The following is a 16794-nucleotide window of genomic DNA, read 5'->3' as shown; positions in this document are numbered from 1 at the left end:
AAAAAATAGCTTTGGTCTACGAGTTTTAGAAAAACGGATCCGAGAGTTAGTTACGCACGAGGAAGGATTAGCACCCTCGTAACGCCCAAAATTGGTACCTAGTTAATTAATTAGTGTCTTAATGTCGAAAATTTGAAAAATATAATCCTTAGCAAAAACTTAAAAACGTTACTTATTAAGACCCTTATCATTTCGGAGAAAGAAAATGTCACACCCAATGCGTTAGGGCATTAACATTCTAATTTCCTCAAAAATGAATTAGTTTAAAACTCATGTAATAAAAATTTAAAAGAATATTCATTTGTTTAAGATTTAAGAAATCCCGGCCCAATACGTTAGGGCACAATTCCTCAAAATCCCAAACTTGAAATATTTCCTTTATTATTATTTTTTCAAAAAATCTTTGTCTCGAGAAATCAATACGTCACATCCAATATGTTAGGATACAACATATTTAACTCCCCAACAACAAGCTTTTTATTTTATATATTTTTTATTAATGAGCAACCCTCGATCGTTGGATTTAACAAAGAAAATCGGAACCCAATACGTTAGGGCTCAATTTCCTTGAAAATCCTAAATACGAGTGTTATCTCAATTTTGAAAATTTTAAAATCGAAAAAAAAAAATATGTGATGCTACATTAAATATAAAATGTAATAATAAATACAACAATGGCATAGAAATAAACGAAATTAATGTACATAAACAACGACATGTAAAATATCAAATGAATATAAATGAAAATATAAATCAATAAGCAAATGAAGGAAATAAACAAAAAAATATAAAGAGAAAAAGGTACAAAATATATATACATTAGAAATTATGAAGAATAAAAGACATAAAGATAATTTACTCATAAAATTTTGGGTTATAAAACTTATATATATATAATACATAATGCATTTATGAAAACAAGGAAAATATAAATATATACATATAAAATATATTCATGCATTTACAAAAAAATGAAATATATAAGTATAATATAAAAACGTGGAAAATATTTATAATAAGCTTTGAATGGAGTATAAATATATGTGTATATATTACAAAAATGTATAAACATATAAAAATCATAGAATATGGGCAAACGTATAAATATTATGAAATATAAATGTGTATATATATATGTATAAAAAACTATGAAAATAAAATAATAATAAAATATTTATATAATATGTATATATATTAAAACGTTTAAAATATATATGTATATATATTAACATGCATATGTGCACATATATGTAGGTATAATAATAATAATATATAATATAATAATAATAATAATAACAAAATTAATAAAATAGACTAAAAACCTAAAATGAAAGATTAAGGATTAAATTGAAAATCAACATAATTTAAAAAAAAATGAAGGGCCCAATTAAAAGGCGTGAATAACTCATAGGGCTCGAATGGGAAAATATCTTCATCCTTTGAAACACGTTACTTTATTAGGGCTAAATAAAATAAATAAATAAAATTCGCAGTGGTATCACCTTCTCCCTTTTTTAAAATCGTAAATAAGTAAAAAATAATCAAAAAAGAAAAAAAAGAAAACAATAAGCCACCTTTAAAAAACTGTCAATCGTTCTCCCTTTTTTATTCATTCTTTTCTTTTTACAATGAAAGGAGAAGCCTCTATTTATAGCTGAGCCTCCCCAAATCCAACGGTACAAATCAATTACATCAATGGCGAAGATTAAAGGGTATTTACAAATTAAATCTCTAAGATTACAAAATCATATCTTCTAAGATTACATATCACATCTAAGAATACATATCATATCTAAGATTGCATATATCATATCTAAGATTGCATATATCATATCTAACATTGCATATCATATCTAAGATTGCATATCCTCGAAGATTATGTTTCCATGTGTGAGTCCGGGCTAAAATTGGGTATTACAGCTGCCCCTCTTTGCTCGTTGTCGTGTAACAGGAACGGAGCAAAGCCTTTAGAAATGGCCAATTTTTGCCCGATCATGCTGGATCTTGGTGCTCTTCTTCTTCAAGCAGCCACATCTATCCTACTGCATCTTCAGAGGTATAGGAATTGGTGTCTCGATCTACTCCACTGCAACGTCGGAGAGATAGGATTGGTAGCTTCGGCTTGGTCTGCTGCAACTTAAAGATGAATTTGATGCGATCTGCTCTACTATAATTTCAGAGAGATAAGATCCATCATTCTAATTTACTCTGCTACAACTTTAGGGAGATAGGATTTGTTTATTTAGTCTGCTCCACTGCAACTTCAGGGAGATAAGACTAGATGTGTTCTGCTCTCTGCAACTTCAGAGAGATAAGATCCAAGGTTTTAATCCGCTTCACTGCAACTTCAATGAGATAGGATTATCGGCTTTAATCCACTCCACTGTAACTTTAGGGAGATAAAATTTTCCATCTTCAATGTCAGGGAAACAAGATTCGCCGTCGTAGTTTCAATCTGTTCCATTACACCGCCAGGGCAGTAAGATTCGCCGTCGTAGTTTCAATCTGTTCCATTACACCGCCAGGGCAGTAAGATTCACCGTTGCGGCTTCAATCTGCTCCACTGTAATGCCAAAGAGATAAGATTCGCTGCCCACAGCTTCAATCCGTTCCACTTCAGGTAATCCAAGCCTTAACGCCAGGAGATAAGATTCGCCATCATGGCTTCAATCTTTTCTATTGTAACATCCAGGCGATAGGACTAATGACTTCGATCTGCTTCACTGTCGGTGTAGGAAGGCAAGATCTGCTATTTTTCACCTACCCCACTGCTGCCCAGGGAGATAGGGTTCACGATCTTCAACCTATTCCACTGTTGACTAGGGAGATAGGACCTACAATCTTCAATCTATTCCACTGCTGACCAGGGAGATAGGATTCACAATCTTTAACCTATTCCACTGCTGTCCAGGGAGATAAGATTCTTTAATCTATTCCACTGCTGCCCAGGGAGATAGAATTCTCAATCTTCAACCTATTCCACTACTGACCAGGGAGATAGGATTCACAATCTTTAACCTATTCTACTACTGTCCAGGGAGATAGATTCATAATCTTTAACCTATTCCACTGCTGACCAGGGAGATAGGGCTGGGGTCATCGATCTGCTTCGCTGTCGGTGTAGGAAGGCAAGATCTGCTATTTTTAACCTGCTCCACTGCAACCCAGGGAGGCAAGGCTGGTGTCTTCGATCTACTTCGCTGTCGGTGCAGGAAGGCAAGATCTGCTATTTTTAGCCTGCTCCGCTGCAACCTAGGGAGGCAAGGCTGGTGTCTTCGATCTGCTTCGCTGTCGATGCAGGAAGGCAAGATCTGCTCTTTTTAGCCTGCTCCACTGCAACCCAGGGAGGCAAGGCTAGTGTCTTCAACCTACTTCGTTGTCGGTGCAGGAAGGCAAGATCTGCTATTTTTAGCCTGCTCCGCTGCAACCCAGGGAGGCAAGGTTGGTGTCTTTGATCTGCTTCGTTGTCGGTGTAGGAAGGCAAGATCTGCTATTTTTACTGATCTGCTTTCTGGGGAACATGACCTGTATAATGAACCTATTTATGCCTAATGATTAGGATAACATAAAATGAATCAAATGCTCCTAACTAGACATGTGTGAATGGTGTTTTCATGAATGCATAGTTTTTTTTCGAGAATGATCCCACCTAAGTTGTCATTGTTCGAAGATTATTAAGGTTTTAACACTGACGTGCTACAACGCCTTCTTGCTTGGCTGGCTTTTCTGAAGAAACATTTAGTCAAGTTGCCCCCACTGTGAACCTCAAAGTTTAATCCATTGGGACGCAAAAATTCATACCATCGTTCTCCCATTGTAACCCAAGGGTAGGAATATATGGCTTTTTCTTCAATGCTCTCCTATCACAATTCAAGGATACAGGATCTAAATCTTTCTGGTCTCTTACACCATTCCCAGGGTGTCGCACCAAAGGTTCATGCGTAAATGAAGGCTCTCTTCCCCGAGGTAACCTCTTTCTATTGCCTGATGATCATTACTTGCTTATTGATCAACACGACATCTTATTATTTTGTTCAACCAATGTTTTTGACAACAAAATCCAAAGAGAAAGTCCTAGTTTAGACTCTTCCTTTTCAGATTTCCAACCTTTAAACATGGTGCGTTCTAAACAATAGTCCTGTTTCAGGTTCCTGTATTATTTAGAAACTTCTAGAGTAATATGCAAAAGTTCCCTTGTGAAAGTTTTATTAGTCCATTAAACATTGTTCTAATGCAACATGCTTGCAAAAAGAACAAAATGATAGATAAAATAGAGCTAGTTCCGAGCATAGCTCGAAATGAATAAATTATCAAAGATAGTAAAGAAGGATAACAAATAAATTAATTGGGAATGCGTATCTTGGAAACGAATGAAGTGTTCCAAAAATAACAAATTCAGTATAAATAGTATGAATATTGGGTGCCCCAAATATCGCAACTTGAATTTCTCTGTACAAACTTTTTGAAGATCCTTTTGAGTTTGACATGTGTTTAAGAGACCTTCAATACTCTGCCAATGACCCCAAGATGTTGCCTACCCTTTCCTGCTGATTCAGGTATAACAAAATCACCACATGCCCCAATCTGGTTAAAATTCAAGTTGCTTTAATCACCTCGTGCCCCATGCTAATCAATATTTGAGCCGCCCTTTTCGGGTTTTCAACTCAAATCCCCTTTGTTCTCAATGCGCCCTTTGCGAGTTTTCACCTTAGCCTCTCCATTTTTCTTTTTCTTTTTCTTTTTATCACTTTCATTTTTTTATTTTGATTTTGACGCTCTTTTTTTTTAATTTGATCTCATAGGACATTGTTATCCCTTTCAATCAGAACCAATGTTTTTCTAGATAAAGTGTTCTACATAAGATCTTCCACTTTCCTCTTGTATGCGTAAGATCTTTTTTGTGATCAAATTTCTTTCATAGAGCCTTCTGCGGCAAAATTTAACTATGACGAAAAACTTTGGATCTTCCTCTTCAATTAGGATGAAATCCAACCAAAATTCGGAGAGATAGAAACTCGATCTCAATGGGCAAAACTATGATAAGTCAAAGAGAAAAGTGTTGCCCCGGTAAAAAACTTCACTGTATCGTTTGAGCATACTGCAAATTTCTGATATCATGTCATTGTTCAAATTACAATGTCAGAGATTAACCCGGGCATATCCTAGTATGACCATGTGAAGACGTCGTTGAACTCTTGAGGTAACTCAACAAGGTTCTGCTTTGTTTCTCCGATTATGCACGTTTACAATCTCCATTGTCTCATCATAAGGTAAATTTTGTTTCTCTTCCTGTCCTACCATCCTCAATAAGTCTGGAGATAGGCTACAATCTATGTCATTCTCAAAGTCCTGAAATCCCTCTAAACACAGATCTCACTCAAAAGGAACTTCTGAGTCCGTAGCAGCGTCACTCATGTCATTGATATCTGGGGACCCATAGTAGGTGCCAAATAATATACAAAAGAAATGTATGAATAATTATTTGTACAATATGATTATGGATGAAAGAATGATGTGGAAGAAAATCTAAAAGAATGAAAGAATAATCACTCGCAAAGAATGAAAGAATATTGGCTAATAAATGCAAAGATGTATTTTATTAAAATAATGATGTTCAGACATGAGCCTATTTCACAAAGGAATTCCTATCATTTTTAGGCTAAAACCAACAAGAATGTTCTGAACATTACTCTAAATAAGCTCTAAAGACTATAGAGATTTCTTCCGCAATCCAATTATTTTGAACACTCCCAGATTTATAAGGGCAGATATCTAACAGGGTCCCCATTTCCTTTGTGTCTTCCTATATGTCATTGATGTCAACGCTTCCCAACATCTCTTCATATATTGCATTCACCCCATTGTCAATCATGATTGGGTAGCGAATTTTCTGCATTAAATGAGCCATCCAACTTGACAATACCCATGTTGATGAATTTTTCAACTAGCTTTTTGAAGGTAATACAATTCTCTATTGAGTGTCCCGTAATTCCCGTATGATAATCGCATTGTGCACTTGCGTCGTACCATTTGGGATACGGAGGCTGTGGAGGCTTTACATGTAAAGGAGAAACAACATGCGCATTGAATAAGCTTTGATACAGCTCCTTGTACGACATTGGAATTGGCATGAACTGGAGTTTTTCAATACCTTGCTTCACACATGATTCTTGTCTTGATGAACCCTGCTGATTAGCAATCGATTTTCTGTACATATTTACACTATTCACCTCATTTTTTTTTTCTTTTGAGGCTTGCCTTCTGTTATTTCCTCCAGCATCAATCTTTCCACTCCTTATGGCGCTTTCAATCATTTCATCATTCTTGATTATGTCAGAAAAGCTTTTTGTGGCACTCCCTAACATATGTGTGATGAACGGAGCTTTCAATGTATTTATGAATAGCGTTGTCATTTCCCTTTCCAGGAACGGTGGCTGAACTTGGACGGCGACCTCCCTCCACCTCTGTGCGTATTGCCTAAAACTTTCACCGGGCTTCTTTTCCATGTTTTGTAGAGTGATTCTATCAGGTACCATGTCAGTTACATGGTTGTACTACTTTATGAATGCCTGTGCTAAATCTCTCCATGAATTAATCTTGGCACGACTCAATTGATTGTACCACTTGAACGCTGCCCCTGTGAGGCTATCCTGGAAACAATGTATCAGCAGTTGGTCATTATTAACATACCCAGTCATCCACCTACAAAACATAGTAATATGGGCTTCGGGACTACTAGTTCAATTATACTTCTCAAACTTAGGCATTTTAAATTTATAAGGGAGTACTAAATCCGGAACCAAACTCGATTCTTTAGCGTCAATTCCATGGTAGCTTTCAGTACTTTCCATCACTCTAAGTTTTTCCTCTAGCCATTTATACTTTTTTTCGAGCTGTTTTGGCAACTCGTCCTTCATTTTCTCAACTGTTTCGTCGAAGTCAGGAATAGCAGGATTAGCAAGGTTGTCTCCGGGGTTATAACCTGATCTAGCTTGAAAATTCATTGGTGTTACAGCACCATCCTGAAACTGCTGAGGCTTGATGGTGACAGAGGATTTGCGTGGATATATCTCCACTTGGGTCTGCCCATGCTGAGGGGTAAAGCCTGGGGGATGAAGAAGTCCCTTACTGTCTCCTCCTTCCACATTGAGCACAGAGCCCTTTCGTTTATCAGTTCTTCCAATCAACAAATGAGTTAATTGAGCCATCATACTCCCTTGAGATTCTATCATCTTGTCCATCATTTTTTACTATTCATTTATTTATTGTTGAAGCTGATCCTGTATCTCCTTTTGGAACTACTCTAGCTTTTCCATCCTTTGATCCATGTATTTAGTTTTTGATCGAGTACCGTAGCGGTGTTTGGTAGATTGGTTGGTTTCCAGGTTAACTGAGGAATGATTTTAATCGATTAGGCTCTTTTAGTGGACTTTAATGCATATGATGTCATGTGATACGATTGCATGCAATGAATGCATAAAGAGACGTTGATTCTGATTCAATTCCATTTAGAAAACTTTACTAGAAAATAAATCTTTTTACATAAAATGGATATTTATACGGCCTTTCCCTCATAAGCAGAGACATTCGATCCTCTTCTTCATTCGAGCGCTAAGATAAATCTCACGAACTCTTTAAAAAGGACGTCTCTTCTATCTCCTTTTTTTGCTCAGTCCAAGCCGCAACTCGTTGCTCACTTATCCTCGTGATGCTCGTTGGCTTCTCTTTAAGAAAGTTCAGCAACTCTCGAATAATCTTTGTCATCTTGAATCATTGGGCAACGGAGCCATAGTCGTGTAGTCCTCCATTAAATTATCATCCTTCTCTTATCACGTGTTCTTGGACCATATTCGGACAACCATATTGTCATCCACTTTATCAAGAAACCCATTTCCTTATGACAAGCTCTCTATTTAGCAACTGAATATGAACCAACGCCTTTTATAATGAAATGAAATGCCATGACATGTAAATAAAACACGAAAAGTCAGTATCATATAAACATAGAATATAATCAAGAAATAATAAAAATACCTAATCAGATATCTACCAGGGTTCAATATAGCTCTACCTAAGGTGAATTCCTAAGGTTCACTATATGAAGTTCAGCTTCTAGGGCAAAGGTACCCGAACCAGCAGATTCCTCGATCTTCACCCATTATAGGCTCATATAGATCAAGTTCGGTTCAGGGGAATACATTTTCCCTATGACTATACGGAGATGAAAATCTCACGAAGTCATAGGTACCGATGTACTCCGAAAGCAATCCACTATCCTATACGGAGGTGAAGACCTCACGAAGGAATAGTTTCTCACTCCCACTTAGAAGGGTAAAATCATTCAACTCATGTAATGTGTAATGCAAACAATACTTAAATACATTAAGCAAGAAGATAATGAATGCAAAAAGATATCATGATTTTTTTTAAAAATATTTTCTCGACCATAAGACAAAAATTAATCAACTTTGTGGCTCGACTCTCTTATTTTTTTAAAAAAGTCCCCAGTGGAGTCGCCAAGCTGTCGAAACCATTTTTTTAAAAACAAAAATGTTAGTTTTTCGACTTTTAAAAAATGAAAATTGGGATTCGCAACCAATCTTTTATTAAGGTGTGATTGGATCACCTAAAAAAACGGCTTTGGTCTACGAGTTTTAGAAAAACGGATCCGGGAGTCAGTTACGTACGAGGAAGGATTAGCACCCTCGTAACGCTCAAAATTGGTACCTAGTTAATTAATTAGTGTCTTAATGTCGAAAATTTGAAAAATATAATCCTTAGCAAAAACTTAAAAACGTTACTTATTAAGACCCTTATCATTTCGGAGAAAGAAAATGTCACACCCAATGCGTTAGGCACAAGATTCTAATTTCCTCAAAAATGAATTAGTCTAAAACTCGTGTAATAAAGATTTAAAAGAATATTCATTTGTTTAAGATTTAAGAAATCGCGGCCCAATACGTTAAGGCACAATTCCTCAAAATCTCAAACTTGAAATATTTCCTTTATTATTATTTTTTCAAAAAATCTGTCTCAAGAAATCAATACGTCACATCCAATATGTTAGGATACAACATATTTAACTCCCCAACAACAAGCTTTTTATTTTATATTTTTTTAATGAGCAACCCTCGATCGTTGGATTTAACGAAGAAAATCGGAACCCAATACGTTAGGGCTCAATTTCCTTGAAAATCCTAAATACGAGTGTTATCTCAATTTTGAAAATTTTAAAATCGAAAAAAAAATATGTGATGCTACATTAAATATAAAATGTAATAATAAATACAACAATGGCATAGAAATAAACGAAATTAATGTACATAAACAACGACATGTAAAATATCAAATGAATATAAATGAAAATATAAATCAATAAGAAAATGAAGGAAATAAACAAAAAAATATAAAGAGAAAAAGGTACAAAATATATATACATTTGAAATAATGAAGAATAAAAGACATAAAGATAATTTACTCATAAAATTTTGGGTTATAAAACTTATATATATAATACATAATGCATTTATGAAAACAAGGAAAATATAAATATATACATATAAAATATATTCATGCATTTACAAAAAAATGAAATATATAAGTATAATATAAAAACGTGGAAAATATTTATAATAAGCTTTGAATGGAGTATAAATATATGTGTATATATTACAAAAATGTATAAACATATAAAAATCATAGAATATGGGCAAACGTATAAATATTATGAAATATAAATGTGTATATATATATGTATAAAAAACTATGAAAATAAAATAATAATAAAATATTTATATAATATGTATATATATTAAAACGTTTAAAATATATATGTATATATATTAACATGCATATGTGCACATATATGTAGGTATAATAATAATAATATATAATATAATAATAATAATAATAACAAAATTAATAAAATAGACTAAAAACCTAAAATGAAAGATTAAGGATTAAATTGAAAATCAACATAATTTAAAAAAAATGAAGGGCCCAATTAAAAGGCGTGAATAACTCATAGGGCTCGAATGGGAAAATATCTTCATCCTTTGAAACACGTTACTTTATTAGGGCTAAATAAAATAAATAAATAAAATTCGCAGTGGTATCACCTTCTCCCTTTTTTAAAATCGTAAATAAGTAAAAAATAATCGAAAAAGAAAACAGTAAGCCACCTTTAAAAAACTGACAATCGTTCTCCCTTTTTTATTCATTCTTTTTCTTTTACAATGAAGGGAGAGGCCTCTATTTATAGCTGAGCCTCCCCAAATCCAACAGTACAAATCAATTACATCAACGGCGAAGATTAAAGGGTATCTACAAATTAAATCTCTGAGATTACAAAATCATATCTTCTAAGATTACATATCATATCTAAGATTGCATATCCTCGAAGATTATGTTTCCATATGTAAGTTCGGGCTAAAACTGGGTATTACAGGGATCATTCAATGTCTCTATTTTTTGCTTTTTTTTTTCCTTTATAAGTGAATGCAGTTGTGTGAGGTATGCATGTGAAGCTCATATTTAGTATTGCTTTTGTATTTTGCTTTGGTGAGTTGGAACAGTTAAAAAGAGAGTTGCTTGTATAAATAAGCTTGGTCTTTGATTTCAGAGATTATTAGAGCCATATTAATAGAAACTAGATTATGGTAGTTTGTGAAGAAGAAATGAAGATTTAGTTCAAATGTTAAAATTGGGGTTTTGGAGATTATGGTGGCCTAAAGTAAGTTTAGGTAGCTTGCAAGTTATTTAAGTTTGATTCTAAACTCGATTTGATAATTATCGAGTCGAGTTCTAGTTCGAGTAATTTAAACTATTGGTCGAACCGAATTTGAGCTTAATAATACTTGGGTCTAATGGCCCGCTAACCGCTTTTTATTTTTGATAAATTTTAAATATTTGTATAGTATTAAATTACATTATTACCCTTAATATATATTATTAATTCATTAAGCTTATTATCAAGTCAAGCTTGAATATGTTTAGTTTAATCGAGTTCAAGTTCAATTAATTTAATTATATCTTAAACTGAATTCAAATTTAAAAATAAATGTTAAATCGAGCTCAAACTAAGTATTCATGTTATAGCTACTCACATATTTTGGGTACAAATTAATTTAGGGTCCTTGGGGTCAACTAGTGAGCTAAGATTAAAAATTTTCATCTCCATTGCAGCCTCCGTTTTCCAATCACGTCCTTTCAGTTTTTTGTCCTTTTTATCATTTTTATTTTTTTAAGAAAATATTTTAAGACAAAAGTATTTGTATATCTCGTGATATTAATTTTTTTCATTACTTTATTTCAGTTAATAATTATATAATAAGTAAATATTTAAAAAAAAGTATATACAAATATACTTTTATAAGATAAGACTAACAAAACTATATTTATTTATATAATTAATATAAGTCTATTAAATTAAATAAATATATAAAAATGATGAAAAATATTATTTGAAACAATACCATCCATCTTAATATTTTATATTCATTAAAATATTTATATAAAAAACTTAATAATTTATAATTATTAACTTTACAAATATCAAATAGTTTCAAAAATTCTATTACATATAAATTTTAATATTATGTGTTTACTAATCATTTTTTCTTCTTATTATATTTTACCCCATTTTCACTACTATGATTAAATCCAAACATATATATCATCACCGTTATAGTAACTAATATTACTGTTACAATAATTAATATTACTATTACTGTTATTTTTATTCTCACCAAAATCAATCTTATAGCCCATCTAAACGCACTCTCTAAATAATCATTAATTCAAAAAATATTTTTGAAGGAAAAATATCAAAGCTCTATATGAATTTTGATCCAATGTGCAATATCATACATGAGCTTTTATTTTATACAATTTTATACATGAAATTTTAATTTAATTCAAAATTCACAAACCATTAACTAGTATTATCGAATTAACACAATTTTATGTTGATATATTACATGCACAAAAAAAATATTAATCCAATATAAAAATAAATGTATGTATTTATTTCTTTAAATGTATACAATTAAAGCTTTATGTACGCATATGAAGTGCAATTCAAATTTCAAAGTTCATAAATCCAATTACACATTTGACCAAATTTCATTATATTGATCCCCATTTTTTATTATTAAAAATCAATTTCGGAAGAGCTAATCCACAAATGAATTTGAGAAGTTTTAGCATGCAGTTGAATCATCATTCGTTCATAATAATAATAAAAGCAAAGACAAAACTGAAGGGTAACATTGTTGCCCAAATTATAGTTCAATCTCAAAAGAATGGCTGCAATCAAAGAGGGATTTTATCTCGAATATCCATCTCCTCTTCCATCGAAGATTCATTTATATGGGACAAAGCTATCACAATATAATCTTACCTTACCTACGACTCCAAATTTTAGGCACTTTCAGATTTTCGTAGTTCAGCCATTTCAGAACTGCAAAATTTGTTTTCGCATGCAGTGTAGTAGTTCCAACTTCAGAAGCTGCACACACTAGACAGTGAATATAGTTTCTGGGGCTAACAGTGTGTTATATTGGTCCTATACATACAAAAGACCCAGAAACTATCTCCTACTGCTTGCTGTCTTGCCCTTGCTCAAGTCTGCAAGCTCCTCAATAAGCTTCTTCTCTTCACTGCTCAATCTTTTCGGAATTTCAACTTGGACGCGGACCAACTGATCACCCCTCATGTTGGTTTTATTTAGAACAGGAACACCTTTCTTGGCCATTACTAGGGTGGTGTTTGGCTGGGTTCCAGCTGGTATCTTCAAATCAACCATACCATCAACGGTCGGAACCTTGATTGTTGTTCCCAGAATTGCGTCTATATACGACACCTTGCAGGTGTACAATATGTTGGTATCATCACGTTTGAGGACAGGGTCTGGGATAACTTCGATGACGACAAAGAGATCACCAGCAGACCCCCCTCTCCTTCCTGCATTTCCTTCAGACCGGACCCTTAAACGACTACCGGAATCCACACCAGCCGGCACTTTCAAACTAATCCTCTTCGTTCTCCTTACCCGCCCATCACCAGAACAAGTATTGCATGGGGTAGAAATTTCCCCCGTCCCACCACAAGAAGAGCATGTCATTACCTGCTGGAAGACACCCAACGGAGTCCTTGCAGATGAGATAACCTGACCTTGGCCACCACATGTGGTACATTTGGATGGTGTTGTTCCAGGTTTTGCACCTGAACCATTGCAAGTTCCACAGCTTTCTAGTCGGGTTATCTCAATTTCTTTCTCAACTCCAAAAACTGCGTCCTTGAAATTCAATACAAGACTGTAATATTCATCCTGCCCATCAACAGCTCTATTCCTGGAACTTCGTCCACCCATGCCCATGCCGCCCATACCACCCATGCCCTCGAATAGCGACTCAAACAGATCAAAAGGATTGCTAAAATCCTGGCAAAGCAACCATGCCATCAATGTCAAAATGAAATGTTGAGAAAATATAGGGAAAATAATTTTGAAATGAATGATCTTATTCAGCATCAGTAGAATTAACTTACCCCCATTCCCATACCAGCACCTTTAAGTCCAGCCTCCCCATATTTGTCGTATAGAGATCGCTTCTCATCATCCGACAAGACCTAAGCAATATAAAGCACCTCAAAGATCAGATATGACCATGGGAACTAGGGACTTATGCATTTCAGAAATATAAATGAAAACCATGGTAAGCACAACGTAGAACTCTTACCTCATATGCATTGCTAATTTCCTTGAACTTCGTCTCTGCCCCAGGATCTCTGCAGAATAATATATGATCAGAGGGGGGGGGAGGCAATACACTTCAAAGATATGTGGGTTAAAGAAGATATTTTAACTAGCAACATACACTGAAAACATCAAACTTTTCAGAGAAAATATTCAGTGAGAATCAGAAATCTTCAAAATACTGTTCTATATTCTCTCCCTTTCAGCAATTACATTTATAAATACATGAAACATATGAATAAAACTCAACAAACACCCGACTTGGGAAATCTGTGACTAATATTCCATTTTCTCTTTCTTTCAGCAACCACATTCTCATTCTAAACATTATTTAAGATCTCATTTTGGACGAATGTACCATATGAAACTAATTAACTAGAAGACACAACCATAACTAAAAGGCAAGAGGTGCAAGGTTATCAACTGACTTGTTCACATCTGGATGATAACTTCGAGCAAGCTTACGATAAGCTGAAAAAAACAACAGATTTAAAATCAGTAAGATAATATTATGAAAGATAAAAGCAGAAAGTAGCCACTAAAGAATAAAATAAAATAAGTTTCCTATTGTGGTACTCGTAACAACAAAAGAATCTAATTTACATAATGATCAATCACTTCTAATGTACATAAGTTTACGGTTCCGCAATTTCGAATCTCCAAGAAAAGTAGGGCAACCATAGACTTTCCTTCAAATAGTTGAAACACCTAAAAGAAACTTCCTTTTCATTAGCAGGGACCTTAAATGTACATACCACCACATTGTCTTACTATTTCAACATACACTGAAATCATTTAATCATGGAGTGACTTTTTCAACTTTTATGCATGCTCACTGTGTCTACCTACTATCCTTGAATGAGTACTAACCTCACTTCAGATTAATCCATCCTCTCTAGATTCTATTTGATTTATGTTATTTACATCCTCTCTAGATTCTCTTTGATTTATGTTATCAACACCTACCCTCCCTTAAAATTGAAGTTTGTGCATCAGTGTTCTAGAACTTTCCAGACAGAAGCCATTAAAGCTGGGTAAACTTACTGTCAATAAGTTGAAAATTCATAAATAAAAAAGTAGATTAGCAAACTAAATAAGCAGATAAATGCAGTAAACAATCATACAAGGAATAAATAGAATAGTTGCCGAACAAGGTTTTGTAAGTCAGCATACCACTTTTAATTTCAGATTTACTTGCATTTCTTGAAACCCCAAGGACAGTATAATAATCCTGCCCATTATACAACATCATCAGGTTAAATTCAGATTGGAACAGCCAGCCAAATGCCAAAATACAGCAATAAACATATGAAATGCATACTCGAATTTTCAAATTCTACGATTAAATGATTAAACAACCATTAAAGCCTCCTTTTTACCAAAAAATATAAGACAAAACAAAAGAAATCAAAAGAAACTGGAAGTAGTTTATACTCACAGTTTCAGCTCTAACAATGAACTGTGCTCCCCTACGATGATGTGATGTTTGAGATGGCCTCACAAAGGATAATAACGGTAAGGAATCACGTGCGAATAAGCCTGAATTTGAGGCTCTCAAATAACTCATTGTACTTGTGACTCTGCATAATGGCAATAAACACCTAAATTATTCTTCCATAATTACCAACAAATAGACTATCATGATTAGAGGTAAAACATAAGACATTTTTCCATCAGTCTCTCTCTTAATTAACCAGAAGAAATATAGCCTTACAAAAGCGTGACTACAAAGGGGAAAATTTTGCGCATCTAATCATTATGTTCACCAATGCATCAAGTTTGCAAATGCAATGAATGCTCATGCAGAAACCATAACTAGCAAGTAGCAATGACATTGCAAAATCAGCAATTCTAAATCTATACAAAGCTGTAGAAGAAAATAATTGTTGATAACCAAATTCAACAATACCCTTCCTATATGCAAGAGTTAAGTGGAAAACTTACCCCAATCTGGCTGTCATTATTCGGTTTGGGACATAAGATCGTGTAGTCAACTGAGGACGAATATGCCACTGGGCAACAAATGTACTTCCACATGGTATAATGGCCATCCAATATGAGGATAGAGAACCTGAATTATAACTTTATGCTGAATGGCCTTTAGCAGGCTGAAACATATAAAACATAAGTGAAAGATATACACACTCAAAACTTATTGACAACACCATAAAATTAACTAATTTATAAAAGGGAATTCCAAAAAGTAAACAAAAAGAAAAAAATTATGACTTCCATTTCATACATCAATGATTTAATACAAAAAGTATTCCAATCAAAAAAATGCCACCAACTCAAATTATTATCATACATGGCTATATGTGATAAGGGAAAATAAGATAAAATAAACTGGTAACTAGCTTAGGCGAAACTTTACTGGCCATTTTCTGACCCTAGAAACAAAGGTTCGACTACTAACTTTCATGCCTTCAAGAGTTGATTTTCATTTATGCATAATCTTCCTTTCCTTATGGATTTCAACTACCAACCCTTTCTGAAACACATTTCTTGTCAAGTTATTCCAGTTAGCTAATCCAAAACCCATTTTTCTTCCTTTTGTAGCAAAAAGGAGGGCTCTTTTAAAAAGAAAATGTTTCCAAAAAGAATACTCATCTAAAGCTAAGCAAAAAACTCAAAAATTCTCTATCCACTAGGGTTAACTATCCACCACCCAGAAACCATATTTTTTCAAAAAAAAGTAATAATCAATCTAACAAACACACACACATGAAATTAAAGTAAGTAGCAACCAGAAACTTGATACAAGATTAAGATTTTCGACATGTATGCCATATTTCTAGAGATAAAGGAAAGCGGAAAATATTTATTTTAATAAAAATGGAGAAATTAAATACAAAATTAGGGCAAAGAAAAGAAGAGCGAACCTTGTTTGGCTCCAAAGCGCTTTGCTCTCACTGAGAAGGAACAAAGGATGAGGTTAGCTTAGCGCCTCTAAATAGAGAGTTCTTATTCCCTGATTTTCTTGGTAGGTTGTTCTCAACTTGCAACCTACATTTTCCGCCGTTGGATTGATCTGAAAT

The 16794-nt window shown here is 33.8% G+C and overlaps 1 protein-coding gene across 1 annotated transcript; it reads right to left on the bottom strand.

Annotated features, from left to right (window-relative positions):
- Positions 1 to 12206: 12206 nt before the first annotated feature.
- LOC107950454 (chaperone protein dnaJ A6, chloroplastic) lies at positions 12207 to 16794 on the bottom strand. The gene is made up of 8 exons (XM_016885300.2): positions 16639 to 16794; positions 15701 to 15864; positions 15195 to 15336; positions 14930 to 14987; positions 14185 to 14227; positions 13740 to 13788; positions 13549 to 13629; positions 12207 to 13441 (listed from the first exon to the last, which is right to left on the bottom strand). The coding sequence occupies exons 2-8, from the start codon at positions 15805 to 15807 to the stop codon at positions 12590 to 12592; spliced, it is 1332 nt and encodes a 443-aa protein (XP_016740789.1). The 5' UTR covers positions 15808 to 15864; positions 16639 to 16794; the 3' UTR covers positions 12207 to 12589.

Source organism: Gossypium hirsutum, chromosome D03 (genome assembly GCF_007990345.1).
Source record: "Gossypium hirsutum isolate 1008001.06 chromosome D03, Gossypium_hirsutum_v2.1, whole genome shotgun sequence".
Taxonomy (NCBI): Eukaryota; Viridiplantae; Streptophyta; class Magnoliopsida; order Malvales; family Malvaceae; genus Gossypium; species Gossypium hirsutum.
Note: the sequence above shows the minus strand (reverse complement) of the source record. Positions and strands in the feature narration are given on the sequence as shown.

Bases quoted from the DNA above. Each gene is read 5' to 3' on its own strand.
- LOC107950454 (XM_016885300.2), bottom strand. From the start codon at position 15,807: ATGGCCATTATACCATGTGGAAGTACATTTGTTGCCCAGTGGCATATT. The intron at 14,228-14,929 runs GTATGCTGACTT...TGTTTTTTTCAG, and splicing joins TAAATCTGAAATTAAAAGTG to CTTATCGTAAGCTTGCTCGA. The intron at 13,789-14,184 runs GTCAGTTGATAA...ATTATTCTGCAG, and splicing joins TATCATCCAGATGTGAACAA to AGATCCTGGGGCAGAGACGA.